The sequence below is a fragment of the Thamnophis elegans genome, chromosome 7 (assembly GCF_009769535.1).
Source record: "Thamnophis elegans isolate rThaEle1 chromosome 7, rThaEle1.pri, whole genome shotgun sequence".
NCBI classification, from domain to species: domain Eukaryota; kingdom Metazoa; phylum Chordata; class Lepidosauria; order Squamata; family Colubridae; genus Thamnophis; species Thamnophis elegans.
Window position 1 is genome coordinate 23,395,097 of NC_045547.1, and position 21,230 is coordinate 23,416,326.

Genomic DNA, 21,230 nt, shown 5'->3' on the forward strand with positions numbered 1-21,230 from the left:
AGAGAAACAGAGACATTAACTGTTTTCAATTTTTATACGTATCTCTATAAAAGAAGTTTTCAAGAATAATATTGCACTACATCTGAGTTGAGCATCCATAGGATTGCATAGACACATAAATGCATGCCCATCGTGCTACTCATTTTGGACTAAACAATCCTATGTAAAACACAAAAATGGAGTAGGAAATGGTAAGCCAAATAAAGGTATGATGTAAGAAATAGAAGAGGAAACAAAGTTAAAGCTAATGAAATTACTGGCATGAGACACTATATACTTTTTTATATGTTTTTTTCTTACAGCCTCCCCTTCTTCCACCATCAGTCCATAAACACCATAATAAATATAATGCTTCTTAAGGGCTATAGTTGCCTTTACTGTAACAGACTAATAGGGTCATTGCTCCGAAAAATGTTACGATGGATTAAATGAATATCATATTCCCTTGCATGGCAAAAGTAAAATTGTGTGTGTGTGTAGGGGTGGGCTTCAAAAATTTCAGCAACGGGTTCTCTGCCCGGTTGCTGGGTAGTTATGGTCAGGGTGGTGTGGCCAAATCAGCCTCCTTCACCACGGTGTGTGTGTGTGTTTGTGTGTGTGTGTTTTGCCTTCCCCAGGCTTTGGAGGCTTTCCTCGAGCCTCTGGGAGGGTGAAAACTGCCTCTCCCGGGCTCCCGAGGCCCTTTGGCCTTCTGGAACTTCTGGGAGGCCCATTTTTCCTCCTCTCCGAACATCCAAATGGCCCTGGAGTTGTCTCATATCCAAAATGGGTCACGTGGAGACTCCTGGGAGGGGAGGGATGGGGCAAGGTGGATAGGGCCAGCCAGGGGTTATATTAATGTTAACTACGGGTTCTCCCAAACCCAGGCGAACCTGTAGCAGCCCACCCGTGTGTGTGTGTGTGTGTGTGTGTGTGTGTGTGTGTGTGTACGTATGTTCAAATATTTCAGTTTCCTTTTACTTCCATCTGATGGTTATACAGAGATTTTCAGCCCAAATCTGATAGCCTGAATATTTATGACTTCTCTACCTAACCCAGAGAATTTAAAGATTGGTGTCTGAATTATATATAAGAGCTAGGTTAAAAACCAAGCTTTGAAAAATCACCTAAATTAAACTCACAACACTGGTGTGTGTGGGGGGGGTGCATATGTTGTGTAAACATACATACATAGATACATTTGTATTATATCTAGATATATACTTGCCTTTGCCAATCCACATATGCAACTTCTACATAGAGTGGGGTTTTTTTTATTAAAAAAAAAATACAGATATATCCCTTCACTTACAACAGTGACTGTTCAAAGTTATAACAGCCCTGAAAAAATGACTTGTGACTGTTTTTCACACATGTGACCCTTGCAGCATCCCTAAGGTCACATGATCAAAATTCAGATGTTTGGCTATTGATTAGTATTTATTATGTCCCACAGTCATGTGATCACCTTTTGCAACCAAAGTCAACAGAGAAGCCAGATTCTGTGACAGGAAAGGTCACAAAATGGGGCAAAACTTACTTAACAACTGTCTCACTTAGCAACAGAAATTTTGTAGTGATAAGACAAGGGCTGCCTCTACATTAAGAGAAAGAGCTTTTTGCACTTCTGAAATGATGCAGGTTGATGGCTCAGTTCATACATCATGCTAAGCTGTAATGTTTGGTTCTGACTTACAACTTAAACAAATTTTATTATGGTCCATGAACGCAGCATGTGAGCCCATTCACCTTGGTTTATAATCCAGGCTTTATGTACAAACCAGGTTATTCTATACCACAAAACAAATTGGAGTGAAAATAAATTATCATTAAACATTGTGCATAAACCAAGACATTCCTAAAATGTGGATTTTTCTGTTATCCAAGCAGGGAAGAAATGTATGGGAAGCACCACAGTTTGCAGAACTACAAAATTATTTAGGGGAACCTTCCAAACTGCTGATGGGGCATACTTTGTAGGATGGAATGCTTCTTACTAATAACAACATTTGCTGATTTAATCTCAACCACAAGTAAGTCTTCAAGGCAGACATCCTGCATGCAAGAATTCCCCTTAGTTACTACATATCTGATGCTCATTACAAAGGCTCTATATTTTTCTGTCTGGTGCAAAAAACAACAAAAAAAGGCCTTTTAATGTTCCATAGTTAAAGTAAGTTTATGCCCCATTTTGATTAGAATTCAATTTAATTAATGACATTTTCTGCATTTTTGGACTGAACATGTCTTCTATTTCTTATTATAGAGCATACTATTTATTGAATTTTGCATCAGTTCTGACCAATATGTTTTCAGTATTATGGTCCTCAAAATAGCGGCATGAAATTTCAGGAGATATGATTACTTTACAGCAGGTGTAAAGTAGTGTTTGTTTTACCAGGTGTTCTTCAAATCATTTTACACAGCTGAGTTTTTAAGGCTCATTTCCATATAACAATCTTTCCATTTGCCATAGATGCATATAGAACCTATCTGAAATTAATCAACATCATAAAAGTAAAAAAATGATGTTGAAGAATATGTAAATCTGTTGCTGCAAAAAAGTAGTTGTCAACATCACCAGATAAGTCCAAACTTTATCAACACTGGTATTCTACATAATTTGCGAACCATCATGAGGTATGTTGATTCTACCCTAAACATCTACTTTTGAAGGCCAAGGACCTTACCGTCATATATCTTTATTTCTATCTCTATCTCTATCATCTCTATCTTTATAACTATAGGTAAGGTAAAGGTTCCCCTTGCACATATGTGCTAGTCATTTCCAACTCTAGGGGGTGGTAATCATCTCAATTTAAAAGCCGAAGAGCCAGCGCTGTCCTAAGACGTCTCCATGGTCATGTGGCCGGCATGACTAAATGCCGAAGGCGCACGGAATGCTATTACCTTCCCACCAAAGGCGGTTCTTATTTTTCTACTTGCATTTTTACATGCTTTTGAACTGTTAGGTTGACAGAAGCTGGGACAAATAATGGGAGCTCACTCCATTATGTGGTGCTAGGGATTCGAACCACTGAACTGCCAACCTTCTGTCTTAGCCACTGAGCCACTGCGTCCCTTATGTTTATGTATATGTATACATACACACACAAACCTACACACACACACATACACACACACCTACCTTTCCATCAGACAAATGCACAAGCTATATGGATAGAAAAATGTTACTCATGGAAGGGCGTTCATAATATAATTTATTTCCTTTTGTATAATATGAAGATGTGGGAACCTTCATTGCTCATAAAGGGTGATAATGAATATTGGATCAACTTTTTTATACGCTCCTCTTGGTCAGTTGGAGAGGAAGAGGCATTGTACAACTTTTTGGTCTTAGAGGTCTGCAGAAATTAAGGAACTTGTAGGTCAATTGTTTATGTGGAAGTTAAGGATAAAAACAATGGTGCCTTGAAAGCATTTCTGTTCAGGCTTCAAAGACCAGAGCCTGGTTCAATAGATTTTTGAAGCACTATCTATTTTTTTAATAATGATTAAAAACAGCTCTGCTACAGCTGATAGCAGGTTGTAAAAATAAATAACAAAACAAAACAAAAACCCCTCTGTTTATGTTTTATTTAATTTGTCTATTAAATGTATATGCTGCCCAGCTCCCTGATAGGGTAACTCTCTTATAGTAATTTCTTTCCATACTGATTCATTTCAGTCCTCTGAAATGAATCAGTTCATTTCCCCCTTTCCTCTTCCTTTTTCCAGAAAAGAATAAAAATTTAATTCTATGAATGGGAGAAACTAAAGCATTTCCTTTATTGGAACAAATGGACATCAGGATGTTTCCCATTGGCTTGGCCTTGGCTATTTTCCTACAACTGCCCTCTGTTGTAGAGTCACTTCATCATCATTAATAAGCATTGACAAGTCAGTTGTAATTACTGTTCTAATGTCTAATGTCAGTATTAGAAATACTGCTCTAATAGTGTTAGGTGATACCTCCAGTCAAGAGTAGCAAAATGGACCATACCTAAAGCAGAAGTTCCCAAGTTTTAATCAAGCAATGAGAATAACTATCAGTTTAATTTCTTCAGAAACCCATCCATGGAATTTGAGCATCATGCTTCATGTCAAAATACACATAGGTGCTTCCCAATTGTTTAGGATTTCAATTTGCATTAGCCCAGCACTCTGGCAAGGAGTTCTGGGAGCTTTAATCCAAACTCTGAAAGGGCTCCTGATACTTGGTTTGACATTATATATGAACTCAGTTAATAGATTCTTAGCCACAATTTAGCACAGTCTTAAGGGAAATATAATTCAGTCTACACTTCATATCTCTTGTCTGATTAAATCTAAGCCCTTGTTTTTCCTTAAAGTTTTACATTATAGCAGGAAAGCTGACTTAGTTGATCAGGAATCTGGTAGCATCTTCTCTAACTAACAAATTGTACTAAAAGCACAAGGGTTTGTAAGCTGAAGCTCACTTCATCAGATGCATTAATATATCTAGATCAGGGGTGTCAAAATCACAGTGTCACATTGTCATCCTGTGATGTATCGCGACTTTCCCCCTTTTGCTAAACCAGGGGTGGGCGTGGCCAGTGCGTGATGTATCTGGCCCGTGGGCCATGCGTTTGACACCCCTGATCTAGACTGATGTAGGATTCAAACTGGGGGAAGGTAGTGGGGAGAGGGAAGAAGATATATTTTAGTTACGTAGATGCACATGTGTATATGTAAAACAGATTACAATTAGTTTATAAATTAACAATTGTAATGTATAAAAACTTAGTACATTTGTTGAGTCTTTTTGGGATTTCCTGAAACCTTTCAATGTACTGACTTCAGCAGTTTCTCACTCAATGTTATTGTTAAAAATCTGCGATGGAGCGGGCTTTGGAGTTTTATATAGTTTAAAACAATTATTTCCATTTGTTTTCAACAAAAGTGTCCATTTTACCCAGATGGTTGCCCTCTCTGTAACATTAAGGAACTTCCTTTTTTCTCACTGCTTTTGTCTATGTAAAGGCCCTCTTTAGACATCAACTAACATACCACATCTTTTATTTGCAAAGAAATCCCCAAACAGAATACTTCCCTAAAACTGTCTACTTAATACAGCCCCTCTACTGATTGATTCTGTGGCTCTTAGCAATTCCTGTTCCATTAAAGCAGGTATTTCTTAATGAGCTGCTTTAAAAAATATCCACGCTTTTAGCTTCAGACGTATTTTGGGTTCCTTCTAGAAGTCTCCAGGTGAGTGTGTGGAAAGTGATTGACAGGTACGTAGAAGACTGATTCCAGGTTAGAGGAAAAATGTATTTTAGCTGTAATAACACTGAATGATTGCTGGACCATCACAGATGTCCCCTATTAGTCTGAGACCAACTCTATCATCTCAGCCAGTATGGGCAAAATGACTATTGGTTAGCCTTATTCTACCTATTCTTTTAATGATGGGATTCATTTAAAAGGGTAGTTAATTCCAAATGCTTGGCATTTCTTGGGATAATAATGGCACAGGTATTAACTGTGGCTCATTACAAATAGCAATGTGCTACTGTCCCAATGTAAAGGGACAGCAAGAAGTTGTATGTCAATGCCAGTAGTTACACAAGCTCTAACAATTGCCTCAATATACCAGAAGTTGAAGCTAGAGCTGATTTTCCAGGTGTTCGTCTGTCAACTTGTCTCCTGTAACCTGAACAGCTAATGGCTTAGCAGCTCCAAATAAAACTTAACACAAGGCTCTTGTTTGTGGTAACAAAGCATTAACAGCTGATATGTATCTTGAAGTTCAGTTTGATATAAACAGAGAGAACTAGTTGTGTCCTAGAGGAATAATATGAATGCAACTTATTTGGTGGATCTTGTTTTAGAGGCAATTGTCTGAACAGTGCTGCATTTAATATTATTTTATATTATTTGGAGGAAAATCTAGAGAGCTTCACTCACAAGGCTCTGGTAGCAAACATCAGTTTAGCTTTATGAATTATGGTCACAACTTAATGGAACACAAAAGGCATGAAGGTTTAGGGCTCTTCGTTCTTCAAAAATGATTCGAAAGGACTACTTTGGGCTTCATATGAACATTGCACCCTTCTGCTTTTCATCAATGCTGCCTCTTGTTTATTAGACTTCTGTACAAGCTTGAAAACATGATGCTGCTGTTTTATATTGACAGCCTTTTAAAACAATGATATCTTGTTAATGCAACTCTTAAAGCATCTTTCTTCAGTTTTGGAAAGAAATTAATGATTTAATGAGTAACAAAGCAGGGGGCAACTTCACCGAAAATGACTTCCAAGTCATTTTTGAAATGTGTACCATCTTACTAGTACTGTCTCAGGGGTGTTAGATGTGTGTTTGTGAGGCGGGTGTAAAAATGTCAAGATGGCAATTGCAACCACAATCTTGACCTTTTTAAAAATCATCTTCCCTCTCTGGACAGATGGCTGTACAAGAACACCATGCTCTTCCTTCTGAGGCTGAATTACAGCTGCTTTTCAAAACTTTAATATTTGCAAAGGTTTTTGGAGCAGCTCAAAACCCCACAAGGAGTTCACTGCATATTTATCCCAACTGCAGCTATGAAATCAAAATGCATTTATAATATCGTATTTCATCATTTCATTCCTTTCACTCCTAAAATTAAGTAGATTACTCCATAATGTACAGTATTCCAGATATGGTTCTCTATATGCTCTTTTTATTTTTTTAAATTTTCTTTTGCCTTTGTAAGTATTGGTTGAAAACTTAGAGAGTTTTTCAAACCTATTTCAAAGGACAGACGCCAAATACAGAAAGCATATGTGTCTATCCAAATATGGATGCTATGGCACTGCATCAATTGAAAAGTTGATGGGGAAAAAAAATAACACAATGTTCAAATGATGCTGTGTTTTTAAAATGTTTGTTTTTAACTCTGTAGTGCAAATGTTTTCTTTTTATTTCAAATATAGAGTTTAAAAAATTCTGGTGTATGTATATCTATAGAGACAAATGGTTACATACCATAAGAACTAAGAATGTAACCAAGTAAATAAGTAATTACCGTAACAGGCTAATCATTTGCTAATATTAATCCTTTCTGATTCTTGGGTCTTCACTCTATTTTGACTAATTTGAACCACCAGCTTCTTAATAGTTTATGTTGCCAAAAAGGGCTTTGGGAAATACATTGATGCATAAGTTCACAGCCTGAATTTTTAATAAGTCCCCCTAATATTAGGAGTTCAGTCTAAGTTCACAATGTATCATTTCTGTATGACATCTGGGCAAATGAAGCACTACTTTCATAAATTATGCTGTTTAATCTCTCACACAGGCTTGAAGATTTGATTTGGGATTTTAAAATGGTAAGTACAAACTCTTAATGTCTTGTTTGAGGACAATTACCCATTTGTATCTAAGAATCATTTATAAAGGAACAGATGTTAGAATTAAGAAAAACTCATGTTTAGATCTACCCTCACCCATGGAATCTCAATGGGTGATCTGGACCAGTAATTTACTACAGTATTTCCCAGCCCGAAAATGTTTTTTTAGTATCAGAAAACAGGAGAGAATACTACACTTGTCATCTCAAGGTCCAAAGAAAAAAGTGGAATATTAATCCAACAGTAACTAATAAATATATAATGTCTGCCTAAGTGGCATACATACCAAGTTGATTTTATAACTGGACTAACACTAGATAGGCAAATATCTATCTATCTATCTACCTATCTACCTATCTATCTATCTATCTATCTATCTATCTATCTATCTATCTATCTATCTATCTATCTATCTATCTATCTACTGTGTTTCCCTGAAAATAAGACAGGGTCTTATTTTATTTTGCCCCACGAAATATGGCCTTGGGCTTATTATAGGGGGAGGGCTTATTATTTTCTGGGGCAGGTAAGAAGTGAGGTGCACCTTTTACCTTTCCAGGTCCATCATGTTCCTTGCCATTGTGTTCAGGGAAGCCGCTGGTAAAAAAAAAATCCTTCTCGCGAGTTCATTCAAACTTCTTGGAGTCGCGAGAAGGGTTTTTTTTTTACCAGGGGTTTCCCTGGACACAATGGCGAGGAACGCGATGGGCCTGGAAAGGTAAGAGGCGCGCCTCACGGCCCAACACTGCCCATCTCACCCCAATGGTAAAGGCAGCCTGCCTGGTTCCCTTCCCCGCCGTCCTTTTAGCGAGGTGTGGCAGGGGGGAGAAGCGAGGTGCGCCTCTTACCTTTCCAGGTCCATTGCGTTCCTCACCTTTTCGTCCAGTGAATCCCCTTGTAAAAAAATCTCATGAGTTCAACTTGCCAGGTTTTTTTTACCAGGGGCTTCAATGGACGAAAGGGCAAGGAACGCAGTGGAGCAGTCTCTGGTAGCTCTATGACACACGTCTCACTTCTCCCCCCCACACCTGCGACCCCTCGCTAAAGGGACGGCAGGGAAGGGAACCAGGCAGGCTGCCTTTATCATTGGGGTGAAGTGGGTGGTGTTGGGCCACGAGGCGTGCCTCTTACCTTTTCAGGTCCATTGCATTCCTCGCCCTTTCATCCAGTGAAGCCCCTTGTAAAAAAAAACCTTGCAAGTTGAACTCAGGAGGTTTTCTTTTTACAAGGGGATTCACTGGACAAAAGATCAAGGAATGCAATGGACCTGGAAAGGTAAGAGGCGCGCCTCGCTTCTCCCCCACCACCTGCCACTCCTCGCTAAAGGGGCAGCGGGGAAGGGAACCAGGCAGGCTGCCTTTATCATTGGGTGGGGTGGGTGGTGTTTTTTTGGGCGAGAAGGAACCGGCGGGAGGGGGTGATCACATTGCTAGCCTGCTGCTCTTTTTGCAGCGGGCTCTTTTTGCGTGGGAGGGAAGGGGGTGTGTGGAAGCAATTTGCTTCGCCTGCTGCTGCTTTTGTGGCGAGCCCTCTTTTTGTCCCGCAAGCTGTACCAGTAGGTGGTACAGTGGTAATGATGGGGCCCAGTTGCGCATGCTCTTAAATGATTGGGGGCAGGCTTATTAAGGCACATGCTCTGAAAAGCCTGATTGGGCTTATTAGCAGGGCATGTCTTATTTTCGGGGAAACACGGTATATATGGCTGTGTGTGTGCGTGTATTCCAGCTTAACTCTGGAACGCCTCTAGCAATTTCAATCAAACTTGGTACACAGATTACTTACCCTCTGGAAACAAATATTGTGGGGGTAAGACATCCCTAACACCCCTAGGGGGTATTTTGATAAGATACAACCTGTTGTGCCTTACAATACTTTCTACTGTACTGCCGTAAAATGGCTTCTACTGTGCAGCACAGTGGAATCGCCATGGTAATGGCTTCACAGTACTCCACAAGGAGGCTCCCTCTGGTAAGGAGGAAAATCTAACATTAGAAATTACGTTTGGTCCAGACATTTTCCCCCTATAAATAAATACCCGGGCAATGCCAGGTTATCAGCTAGTTAGTTATAAAAATGAATGAAGAATAAGAAGGATAGATTGTAATGATAAAAGATGTCCTGTAGTTAAATGGCTAGTTAAATCTATGGCACATTTTAGCTTTCCAAACATTACTCTTTGCTCCTTTTTGGTAGCGAATGTACTTGAAGTCCAACCTGGGGCTTCATGCATTTTCACTAGTGGGAGCACACCAGTGGTGGGTTCCTACTGGTTTGGACCAGCTCGGCTGAACTGGTAGTGGTTTGGCAGCTTGGGTTGCTGCAACTGGTAGCGACCCAGGCCTGCCACACCCCTGAACTGGTTCCCTGGGGGCGGCACCATCAGTGCCACCATCTTGTTTTTCAGTTCTGCACATGCGCAGAACAATTTTAATTGCATTGTGCATGTGCATGTATGCGCAAAGCGTGTACACAAGTGAACCGGCAGTAGTACTTACCAGAACCCACCCCTGGAACACACACTTTGTGTCTTTATGAGCTATGCAAAAGTAATGCAAAACAGAACCGGTCAACTCGCCACAGTCAACTCCCTGCTGCCAATTCATTGTGGCCAGCTTGCCACGGCATCTCACCATGGGACAATTCACTGCTGAAAAACTTGTCGCAGGTCAATTCAACAATTTCATTTCATTATTTAAAATAATTTTAAAAATAGTTTAATTGTTGTCATTCTCATTTTATTTTGACTCTCCTTTTGTACCCTTAATGATTCCTTAATGAATAATTCCTTAATGATTTCACCTTTTTTTGTGATTATGCAACTTTTATCCCATGGCAAGTTACCTGTGACAAGTTGTCCCATGGCAAGTTGAATATGGCCCTTTTCCAGGGAAATCTACGTCAGAGAAATCAGGACCAGTGTTAATGAGCTTGGCAGCCATATATTTCTGTTAGCAGTTCCCTGGACATGAATGAGAATGAGCTCTGAGGGTCCACTGGTTATGTGCCAAGAAATAGTTTCAAAAGGACATTCATTCACAGTCTGCAAAAACAAAAGCGCCTTCTAACACACTCAGCTAATGGGTAGATAGCGAATTTCTGTATTAACTTTCTTAGGATTTGGGCAGAAAATAGGATTGGACAGTGTTGGTGAACCTTTTTGGCACCAAGTGCCCAAACCAGAATACATGCTGGAAACCCAAAGACCAGCACTCTGGCTGGTGACGGAGTGTGTGCCACCTCTGGCATATGTGCTTTAGGTTCGCCATCACGGAGATTGGAGAATGATGGTTCCCAAAAGGTTAGTTATACCGGTCTAGTGGTCACATGGTTCAATTTTTTTTCAGCCAGACTATTTGGGATTGCAACTCCCAGAATTCCTTTACTCACCCACCAAGAGGGCATCCAAACTAGCTGAACCAACATTGCTAATTTATACTGTATAGTGTACATTACATATTACTCTTTTAACTGGATCTTGACACAGGGAAGAGCAGGGGGGGACTAAATCTTCCTTTTATGAAGGCTCAGATACCCAAGTCTGTGTTCTGATATCCCATTTAATTATCCTGGCTCTTGCTTGCTTTCCACTGCCCGGCAGCATACCAAAGCAAACCAATGTTTATGGTTGCAGAGTTTTACAGGCCAAGACCTATTTGGACAAGCTCTTGAAGATGCCTTGGAGGTGTTACAGCAACATTCGGACAGCACCAATAATTATATGCCAGGTAAAAACGCAACAAGGTCAATTCACTGCTTTATTACAATTAGTTTCTACGTTTCTGAATGAATGTGTATGGATATTCATAGAGGTTTGCACAAATATGCCTTAATTTTAAAAAATCTGATACATTCAACATAAAAATACTTGATAAATTACATTAAGGGCAAAACAGGAAGTATAGAGAGAGCTATTATGCAGTGAATCCTTTTTATAAAAATAAATTTGTTGTCTTTTTATTGTGCCACTCCTCTATGATTCTCAGCCTAATGCTTTAACCATTCCGTAATGCAAATCTCCATTTACAGCAAACTGCCATAATCAGCTATGGATTATATATATTAAAAGAGCATGCATACACTTCAGCCCTGAGATATAAAAATATCCTTGTGATAGGCAGACGATCTCCAGAGTGGTATGAACATTTGCTAGCGCTGAATGTTTGCCCTTGCATTATCCTCTACTTAAACATGTGGGACATTTACTCTATACATCAAGTATCCCACTGCAGGAGATTCAAAGGGCTACTATAGGAGAAGAGCAGGCAGACCCTGGAGGCGGACTCAAGAGAGAACTCAGCCTAGAATTGTTACATGTTCACAAGTGCTCCAAGTTCAGCCCCACTTTAATTATGTTAACCCCTATCTAGCGTCAATTTAGGGCTGACTGTTCGTTGACCAGATGCTTGTGTATAGGCTTGAGCAATAAATCTTCTGAATTGGAATATATATGTGATTCTGATTCTTCATGCTACAGAAAGGCAAAAATGCTTCTCTGTTATGGCCCATTCACACTAGAATGGTTTACCCCCAGTGATCAGGCTCAATCTGATCCTGTTAACATCTCACAAGCAGGTTCAAACAAAACTCTGGTTACAGTGAAATGGGTGTTTTATTGGAACACCTAGCCAGGATTCTGGACAGGGTCTATCTATGTCAGGCTGTCAAATACAAGGCCCGTGGGTGAAATCTGGTTTGTGGGATGATTGGATCTGGTCTGTGGGGCTTCCTTGGAAACAGTGAAGGACTGGCCCACATTGCCTCTGCCAGCAAAAATGAAGCTTGAGAGGGCCTCCTTCCCGAGCTCCATTTTTCCTGGCAGAGGGTTTTAGGAGGCCGTTGCAGGCAAAAACAGCTTGGGAGCCCGTTTTCATTGGCAGAGTGCTCAGACAACTACAGGCACCCATGACACAAGTGACGTCAAGCTGGCCATGCCCCCTGACCCCTCCAAGGTGAAACACAACCCTGATGCAGCCCTCAATGAAATCGAGTTTTACACCCCTGATCTATGTGGTCACTCAGAAACAGTTGGTCAGCCAATCATTAGTAATAGACTTGTAAACTACCCAATGCCACATGATTCTGATAGCTTAAACATCTAATAAACAAACAAATAGACTCAAGGGACATAGCCCTATGTGAATGGGTCTGGATTCCATTGCTTGGGGTCAGGAGTGTTAAGGGGTTTAAGAAGTGAATTAAGCTTCAGTTTCTATAAGGTGCCATTTTGACCCATAATCCCCCCAGGTTCCCCAAATATGTCAAAAAGTCCATTTTTTAAAAACCCCAACCAAGGGGTGGGAGCTCAGAATTGCAGAAAAATGCTTGAAGACCCCACTTTTTCCAATCATGCTCACATGAGTATATAACCATGGTGAAAAACAGAATGGAGTAATTGCATAACAACCTATCCTACTGCCTTAATCTGCCCCAGTTCTGTGCAAATTAGACATTAACCTATATCTGGATCCTGGCTTGCTGTTAATCATGATGTATTGGGCAAGGAACATCTGTCTATCCTCAGATTTGAATTTTCTTTAAGTTAACCCTACATTATCCACATAGGTAAAATAAAATGCTTCTCACAAATGTGTCTTACTCATGTGATTGAGAAAAAAATGGTAACTGGGCTTAAAACAGATTCCAGTCTTTGGTTGATTATTCTGATTTCCTTTCCTTCTCACATATTCTGGTCCATTTTTTCCCTTTAGGAGATTATAAAAACCATCTGACTTGCCATCACAATCTTTTCCAAACAAATATGAATAACTTGCCTGAGTCTTTCATTGGAGAAACAACATATAACTGGAATAATACAACAGTAAGTGAAACATTAACATGTACAAGGGTTTAATACTTTAATTTAATAATTTAATTTATTTTTTAAGATTTTTATTGCTTTGACATCTTTTTTTTTTAAGTACAGCTTAAGTTTGAAGAATATTGCCACTCTGGTATTTAGAAATTTATGGGAGACTTTATCATTAGTCTATCTGTCTATCAAGAGGAGAATTACCAAGAATGTAAACTTATGAAACCTATTTTGATAATAAATCTTATTGCACTCTGTGGAAGCTACGTCTCTGTTAATATTCCTAAAAGTTCAGTATGATCCTAATTAAGGGACTATAAAAGTCTCTTATCATAAGAAGTCATGTTGATTTATTGTGTAAATGGAAGCTAAAATTTATCCATGAACAGCCTGGAGATAAATTTCATCCAGATATCCATAAAAGCATTGCTTATAAGCATCATATTGTGCTATAAGATTGCTCATAAAACCTGAGTATTATTTTTATTTATTAGTTTATGTACAAGATAGCAGGTATAAGTATACGCATGGACATGAACAAAGGAAATGAATACAAATAAATGGGAACAGTAGGATAAGGACTGGGTTGCTGCCGGTTTAGCATGATTCGGCCAAACCGGTAGTGGAATTCAGGCCTGGGTTGCAGAACTGGCAGCGACCCAGGCCTGTCACGCCCCCGAAACAGTTCCCTTGCTGCCGCTTGGACACCGCCATTTTGGATTTTAGTGACTGCGTGTGCACAGAGCGTGTCTGGCACGCGGGTTGCGAACCGGCAGTAATGCCAGCAGCAACCCACCCCTGACAAGGACGGTAGGCATGCTGGTGTGATTATGCACGCGCCCTTTACGGACCTCTTAGGAATGTGGTGAGGTCCACAGTAGACAGTTTAAGGTTGAAGCTGTGAGGGATTGAGGATGCCAGCCATAGAACCATGAAGGGAACAGAAACAAGTTTTAATCCTTACTTTCAACCAACATTTACCTTGCAAACAGTGAAATCCTATTAATTATGACTAAAAAAGCACATTTTGGGAAGATTTGAAAAAAGTAAGAGAGAAACCACAATCCCCAAGCAATCTGACCATATACAATGATGATATTATCCATTCAGTCATATCCATCTCTTGGAAGTCTGCTTGGGGGATTCTGGTTCCTATACATTATTTTTTGTTTATAGTTTCTTCCCTTTGCTTCCTCAACCTTTCAGTTTTTGTTCTTGTTTCTATGCATGACATAGAATGTTCTACCCAAACTCTATTGTTACCTTTCTCCCAAATGACAACAAATAGGTCATTATTAACCAGGGGCATTCACAGGGTAGAACAGGTGATGTCACTTTGTTTGATGATATCAAGATGCATTGGGCATTCATTGTGGCTTCTACTGGTTGCCTATATTTACCACATTTCTTACCTGTTGGTTAATTGCTGAAATGTTGTTTCTTCCCACTGTTTGCCCGCTTTTGCAAGAATGACACTGACTTGTATTCTGGAGCTAGCTATTGTACCCTGCAGACTGTTCAAGAAAATGAAAACATGTATACCACATCTCTTCAGCAAAAAAGCAACAGAGGTTTGTAAAAAATCTTGATTTCCACAAGTACACAGTTATGATTCTGAGTTATTCTTATGACAATATTGGTGTACACACTTTTCTGTTTTGTACTGAATTCAGTGACACCAAGAACATATATTAATATTTTTGGACCTGTAATTCATACTACTGCCAATGTTCCCTCTAAGGTGCGTGGCTGCGCGGCCGCACACGTGGCAAGAAAACACAGCTCAGCAGTTTCCAACTGCCGTGCAGTGATTTCTAATGTCACAGGCTCCAGAAGCTGAGGGGCCTCAGATTTTCTGTCCTGGTTAGGGTTAGCATGGGCGTGGGGGTGGGGTGGGGATGGCAGCAGGAGCTTACGTGGTACGGCCGATCTCCTAGGACCTCCTAGGCACCGGCTGCACCACTCAAATTACCGTCAGTCGCCCTGTGTTCAGCAAAGCAAGAGCAGGGAAGTCCTTTGCAGGTGGCTAGAACTGGCCGCCCGCAAAGGACCTTGCCGGACTTGTTTTGATGAGCGTGGGGTGACTGACGGTAGTTTGCACTGGCCACACCCACTCAAACTACTGTTAGTCCCGTGTTCAGCAAAGCAAGCCCAGGGAGGTCCTTTGTGGGCAGCCAGTCCTAGCCACTTGCGCCCGGCCCTGCAGCTGAAGTGAAGCCTCAAAGCCTCTGCCGCCACCAGAATAACTGGCCTCCTCCTCCTCCAACAGCACTACCGGATTTGCCGCCCGGCGCTGCGGCTGAGATGAAGCCACCAAAGCTCCCACCGGTGCCCCCACCTGTGGCAGCAGTGCCTCCCTCTCCGCTCGGAGCACCTGAGCTGGGCCCCGCGTTACCCCTGCCACCTCCTCCTCCGCCATGCTTTTGAGGAGCCATGATGCCTTTTTTTTCTGCGGGGAGGGAGCTGGACGGCAGGTGTGGACCGACCTTGGGAGGGGAAAAGGGCGCTGGAGTGCTGGCAAAGGTGAGGTGGCGAGGAGGAACCTGATGGCGGCCCCATCGTGGGGGCCAGTAGAAAGGTGGCAGAGGGGGCAGGAGCAGGGAAAAGAGGCCTCATGGCTTCTCAAAAGCACGGCGGAGGAGGAGGCAGCGGCAGAGGTAACACAGTGCCCAGTTCAGGTGCTCCAAGCGGAGGAGGAGTCGCCGCTGCTGCTGCCACGGGCAGGGGCACCAATGGGAGCTTTGGTGGCTTCACTCAGCTGCAGCGCCAGGTGGCAAATGCGGTGGTGCTGTTGGAGGAGGAGGCAGCAGCAATTATTCTGGTGGCAGTGGGGGCTCGTCAGCATCTTCAGCAGCGGCTGTGCCCCAGTGAAAAAAAAAACGAAGATGGAGCAGATCCAGGCTGATGATTTCACCGCAGCTGCCAGAGCGGCACCGAGGCGAAAAAGCAACATGACTGGAGGAGGAATTCTGGGAGTTGAAGTCCACAAGACTTAAAGCTTTCAGGTTTGAACACCCCTGGTTTTTTTTTTCCTAAAGGGTTAGGGGTGCAAGGATCTTGTAACTTGACAGCTTTAAGACTTGCGTGCTTCAAATACCAGAGTTTCTGAGCCAACATTTTGGTTGCTAAGCAGGAGCATTGTTAAGAGATACTGATATTATATAACACTTTTAATTAAGCGGGTACCTTGAATAAACATAACTTTGAGTTTCAAATAATACTGATTTTGTTGTTGTCTTAGGTGACATCTGTGAAAACAATTCAGGTGCTCAGGCATGAAAATGTGCCACTCAAACACTATACTTTTCTGCTCACACTGAAAAAAAATTAGATGGAACATTGACTACTGCATGTCCGCATGACATATCTGACAATTAAGAAGTGTCAGAAATATTAATAAGTTTCAGAAATATAGTAATTATGTAGAATTTTGATTGTTTAGAAGATCAATACAGTTTTTCCATGTATACAGTATGGACATTCACATATCACTCTAAATCATGTCTAGTTGTTAGTAAGCCACCCAGAGTCATGTAGCATCCATAGTCACCTGGCAACGAGATGGGTGGCAAACAAATTTAATAAATAAATAAATAAAAATAAACCACCAGAGGCTGGATTGGGACATTATAGTCACAAAGTCACAAATCATGGCTTATTAATTGCAATAGCAGGTTCACCCAACTACCCTACACAAAAAACCAAATTATAACTTTTGGGAGAGAAGCAGAGATAAAGAGTTCCATTGCAATGCTCCAACTTCCATGCTTTTGTGCTGTAATTGAGGGAACCTGATCAATTCTACTCTGACCTCCCCCTTCCACTCATTATATGTTTAGCACAGAAAGGATCAGAACTCAGGACTTGGCAACTTTAGGTCAACCATTCAATTACAAGTGGTTCAGGAGTGGGTTCTGGCTGGCTTTACTGCCAGTTCACGCATGCACGTGCTTTTCTCATGCACATGCTGAATGTATGCTGCGTGCACATGCACAGTTCAATTAAAATTGTTCTGCACATGCCCAGAACTCAAAAACAAGATGGCAACAGCGACAGCGGCAACAGGGGAACTGGTTTGCAGGCATGGCAGGCATAGGTCGCTACCGGTCCCAGCAACCCAGACCGCCATACCACTACCAATTCGGCCTAACCAGGCCGAACCGGTAGGCGCCCACCTCTGAAATGGCTGCAGAATCAAAGTTCCAAATCACAGTGACAGGAAAAATGAGATTCAGTCTCAGGTGGGAAGAGGGAAGGAAATGCCTCACAACAGATCTAAAGGAACAACTGAGGCGTCTGCCTGTCCCACCAGATCCAACAGAATGACTTAGAAGAGCATTTGGCAGGCTCTAACCAGCAGGCCTTTTCTGTGGTGGTGCTTGTATTGTGGAAACTTTACCCTCCTCCCAGAGATGAGGTTGGCGTCATCATTCCTGGATTTCAGATCAGTCTTTCCCAACCCACTTTCCCAAAAAGCTTGGGTTTGCTGCCTCTAGAACAGGGGTAGTCAACCATTTTATACCTACTGCCCACTTTTGTATCTCTGTTAGTAGTAAAATTTTCTAACCGCCCACCGGTTCCACAGTAATGGTGATTTATAAAGTAGGGAAGTAACTTTACTTTATAAAATTTATAAAGCAGAGTTACAGCAAACCCTTACCATCCACCATGAAAGCTGGAACGCCCACTAGTGGGCGGTAGGGACCAGGTTGACTACCACTGCTCTAGAATATCCAACAATGGGAACTCTAGGACATCTGTATTTAGAGATTTCCAGTTTACATCAGTGGACAATTGGGCCAGATTAACAATTATTTTGTCTTCCAGGGAGTTTTGGGAACTTTGGAACTGAGAAGGAAACTTGACATTCCTAACAGTACAAAGTGCTTTTAACCAATTTAAAAAAGAGTGTATCTCGAATAAAGCACACATTTGAGAACCCTTTTTTTCTTACTTTTAATCATATACTCCTATAATAGCCTTGCTGAATGAATTTATTACTTGTATTAAACTGTCAATTGTTTAACTTATTGTTTATTGAGCAAGCTATAATGGTCTTAGGTGTATACAATTCAAAGTCATGGTTTATTGGTGACTAAATTTACATGTTATATTAGAAATAAATAAAGCACATTAGGGCTTAGCATCATATATCAGCTGTGGTACAGTGATGCATATAACTTACAGTAACTTCAGCCAATTGCTCAATTTCAATTTTCATATTGGATTGTGCTAAGGTTTCATTTAATTTATTTTAAAATTCCAAAATAAATTGCATCATACACCCATTCCATTTATAGTCTTGTCGTTTTGCTTCTGGGCAGGTCGGAAAAGATTACGACTGTTTGAGTATATTCTTGAGTCTCTTCATAATCCGGAGATGGCAAACTGTATCCAGTGGATCGATAAAGCCAACGGTGTCTTCCAGTTTATTTCCAAAAACAAGGAGAAATTGGCAGAACAGTGGGGGGAACGCAAAGGAAATCGGAAAGTCATGACCTATCAGAAAATGGCAAGAGCCCTGCGGAATTATGGGAGAACAGGAGAAATAACTAAAATCCGAAGGAAGCTGACCTATCAGTTTGGTGCTGTGGTTTTGCGAAGGCTCTCTCTAGCCTGCTTTTCTGGAAAAGATGGAAATATTGGTGATCAATTTGTTAAAGCTGAACAGGGATGTCTATATGCAGCTGACTGGTTTACTTATCAAAACTGCATAAACCAAAAAGGCTGTGACTTACAACAGGACAGCGACCTTACAAGTTCATTCTACTGTGAAGCTTACTAAATGAAACTTTTTCCTTATGATGTCTCCCCCCACAAACTTATGTGGCATGATTAACTCACCAGAAAATGCATGCCAGCTACCAGATTCAAGCCCCCCCCCTCCTTTTGGGCTAATTGGTGTAGTTTGCAAATAGATTTTGCTTAACTTCAGAGTAGGCATCTAGAGAACTGAAGTACCTAGCTGACACCGGTTCCACCACAAAACCGCGGTAGACAAAAGCGCGCTCGACGAAAGCGCGTACGTGACGTCATCACAGCGCGACGAAAACATCGCGCTGTGAGCGGTAAATTTAAAATTAAAGCGAAAACCTTACCCTAACCCCCGCAAACCTAACCCTAAACCTAACCCTAACCCTAACCCTTAACCTAACGCTAAACCTAACGCTAACCCTTAACCTAACGCTAAACCTAACGCTAACCCTAAACCTAACCCAAAACCTAACCCTTACCTTTATGTGAATCGGCTTGCTTTAATTTTATTTTAATTTCAATTTAATTTATTTTTAATTTTTTTCGTCGCGCTGCTGATGACGTCAGGTACGCGCTTTCGTCGAGCGCGGTTTTGTTTACCGCGGTTTTGACGGGTCACGCTGACACCTCGTGCTTTAATTGCATCAAGTCTTACTGAATACGAGGGTTTGTTTCTGAGTAGTCGTACATGGGTGGGACTTCATCCTCCCTCTTGGTTTGTAGGGAAATCTCTTTTATTTCGATGACTTTTCTCTATTTTACAATTTTTTAAAACTTAGTCCTGCCTGGTTACTTTTAGTATTGCAGTCTCAGCAATAAAAGTTAGAGGTGTAACATAAATCCATTGAATAAATATAAATGTGTACAAAAGACGTGCACATGTTGACTTTCTGGATTTTGTTATACCTAAAATATATCAAGAATGACTAGCTTCTGTCGCCTTTACAACTTCATTTAAATCTTAAATTCTCTACTACATTTAAGTGTCGGTTTTGTTTATTCTCATTCCTGTGCTGGCTGCAAATGTAAACTGAAATCTGTTGTATTTCAAGGACAATGGCAGGGTTTTATTTCCTAAAAGATGAATGTAGGAGTGCAGGAGATCAAGCAGAAGGGGAGGATGACTGAAAAAGGGAGGAGAATTATTGCTATGGCAGTGAGTAAAAAAGCAATGACATGATGCTCCCTTTCGTCTACCAAACTGTAGCTGCCATTCCTGGGGGTGTAGAAGAGTCGACATCTGAATTTTTTTCAGCACTGGAGGCCCCATCTTAAAATTTCGGCCTTGGGATCCAAAGAACTATATTGCCACTCCTGCATTTATATCAGAAATGTGAGGTTCAGAAAAGGAAAGAAATGAGGAAAGGGAATGTATAAGTTAAGGAAGAATGTAGTATACGTGGATGAAATTATAATATGTTGAAGTTGGATGACTTTCGTAGTTGAAAGAAGATTTTTAGTATGTACCATTGTCTGTCCTATGGCTTAGGGTCTTAAAAAGTTCTGCAATTATATGATAAACCAGAGTATGATAATTAAAGAAGCAGCTGAGCTCATTATTCAACTTCACTCATTTTTCCTCATCACTCATTCTTCTCATTTAATACTAAATACAAATGGCAAGATGAAATTAATTTTCTGTATCAGCATTTACCAACTTTGATGGAATTTAAATATATATAAAAAAACGAGCTGGCATCTTTTTAGCTGCAGGTTTTAAGATCTATAGCTGAAGTCCAACATTCAACTTCAGCCTGGCACTTTTATAAAGTATAAATTATATGAGAGCACAATTTTAGGATATTTTTTTCACTAATAATCGATTGATCAAATCAGTCACTATCAATTGATTTACTGTAAAAATATGACTATAGTAGCTATTCAGTTAACACTTTGTAGTTATTTAGAGCAATATTTTAAGGAAGATTATTGTGTCTATTATGTGTGATTATTTTTAAAACTTTGTAACATTCAGAAATAAATTACGTATTCTGTATATATATACACATATCTGGAGGGTTTGAACATTTATTTTTGTGCAAAATAACATGAATGACTGAAGATTGTCGTGTTATGGAGATTCTCAGTCATCCAGGTCATGGTTGTCCCAAAGGTGCATTTTCAAAAGGCAACTGGACTTTTCTCAGTCATCCTGGACATTTGTCATGCATTCTGAGTGAAAATTCAGTTTTGAGATGTAGAAACACCAAAAGGGAGCACCTCCACCCATTTTTGCATCTGTCTCCTATAATAAAACATGTTAATTAGAATTCACATTTATTCTATTTTCGTTTTCTCTGCACTGTTAAGAATTCTGCTGACTAAAGTTAATG

General features: G+C 40.6%; 1 protein-coding gene across 1 annotated transcript; it reads left to right on the forward strand.

Moving 5' to 3' along the window:
- The first annotated feature begins 9,865 nt into the window (after positions 1–9,865).
- Positions 9,866–18,928, forward strand: SPIC (Spi-C transcription factor). The gene is made up of 6 exons (XM_032221112.1): positions 9,866–9,880; positions 10,933–11,059; positions 13,043–13,152; positions 13,294–13,437; positions 14,612–14,714; positions 18,468–18,928. Exons 1-6 carry the CDS (start codon positions 9,866–9,868, stop codon positions 18,926–18,928), a joined length of 960 nt encoding a protein of 319 aa, XP_032077003.1.
- The last annotated feature ends 2,302 nt before the right edge of the window (positions 18,929–21,230 follow it).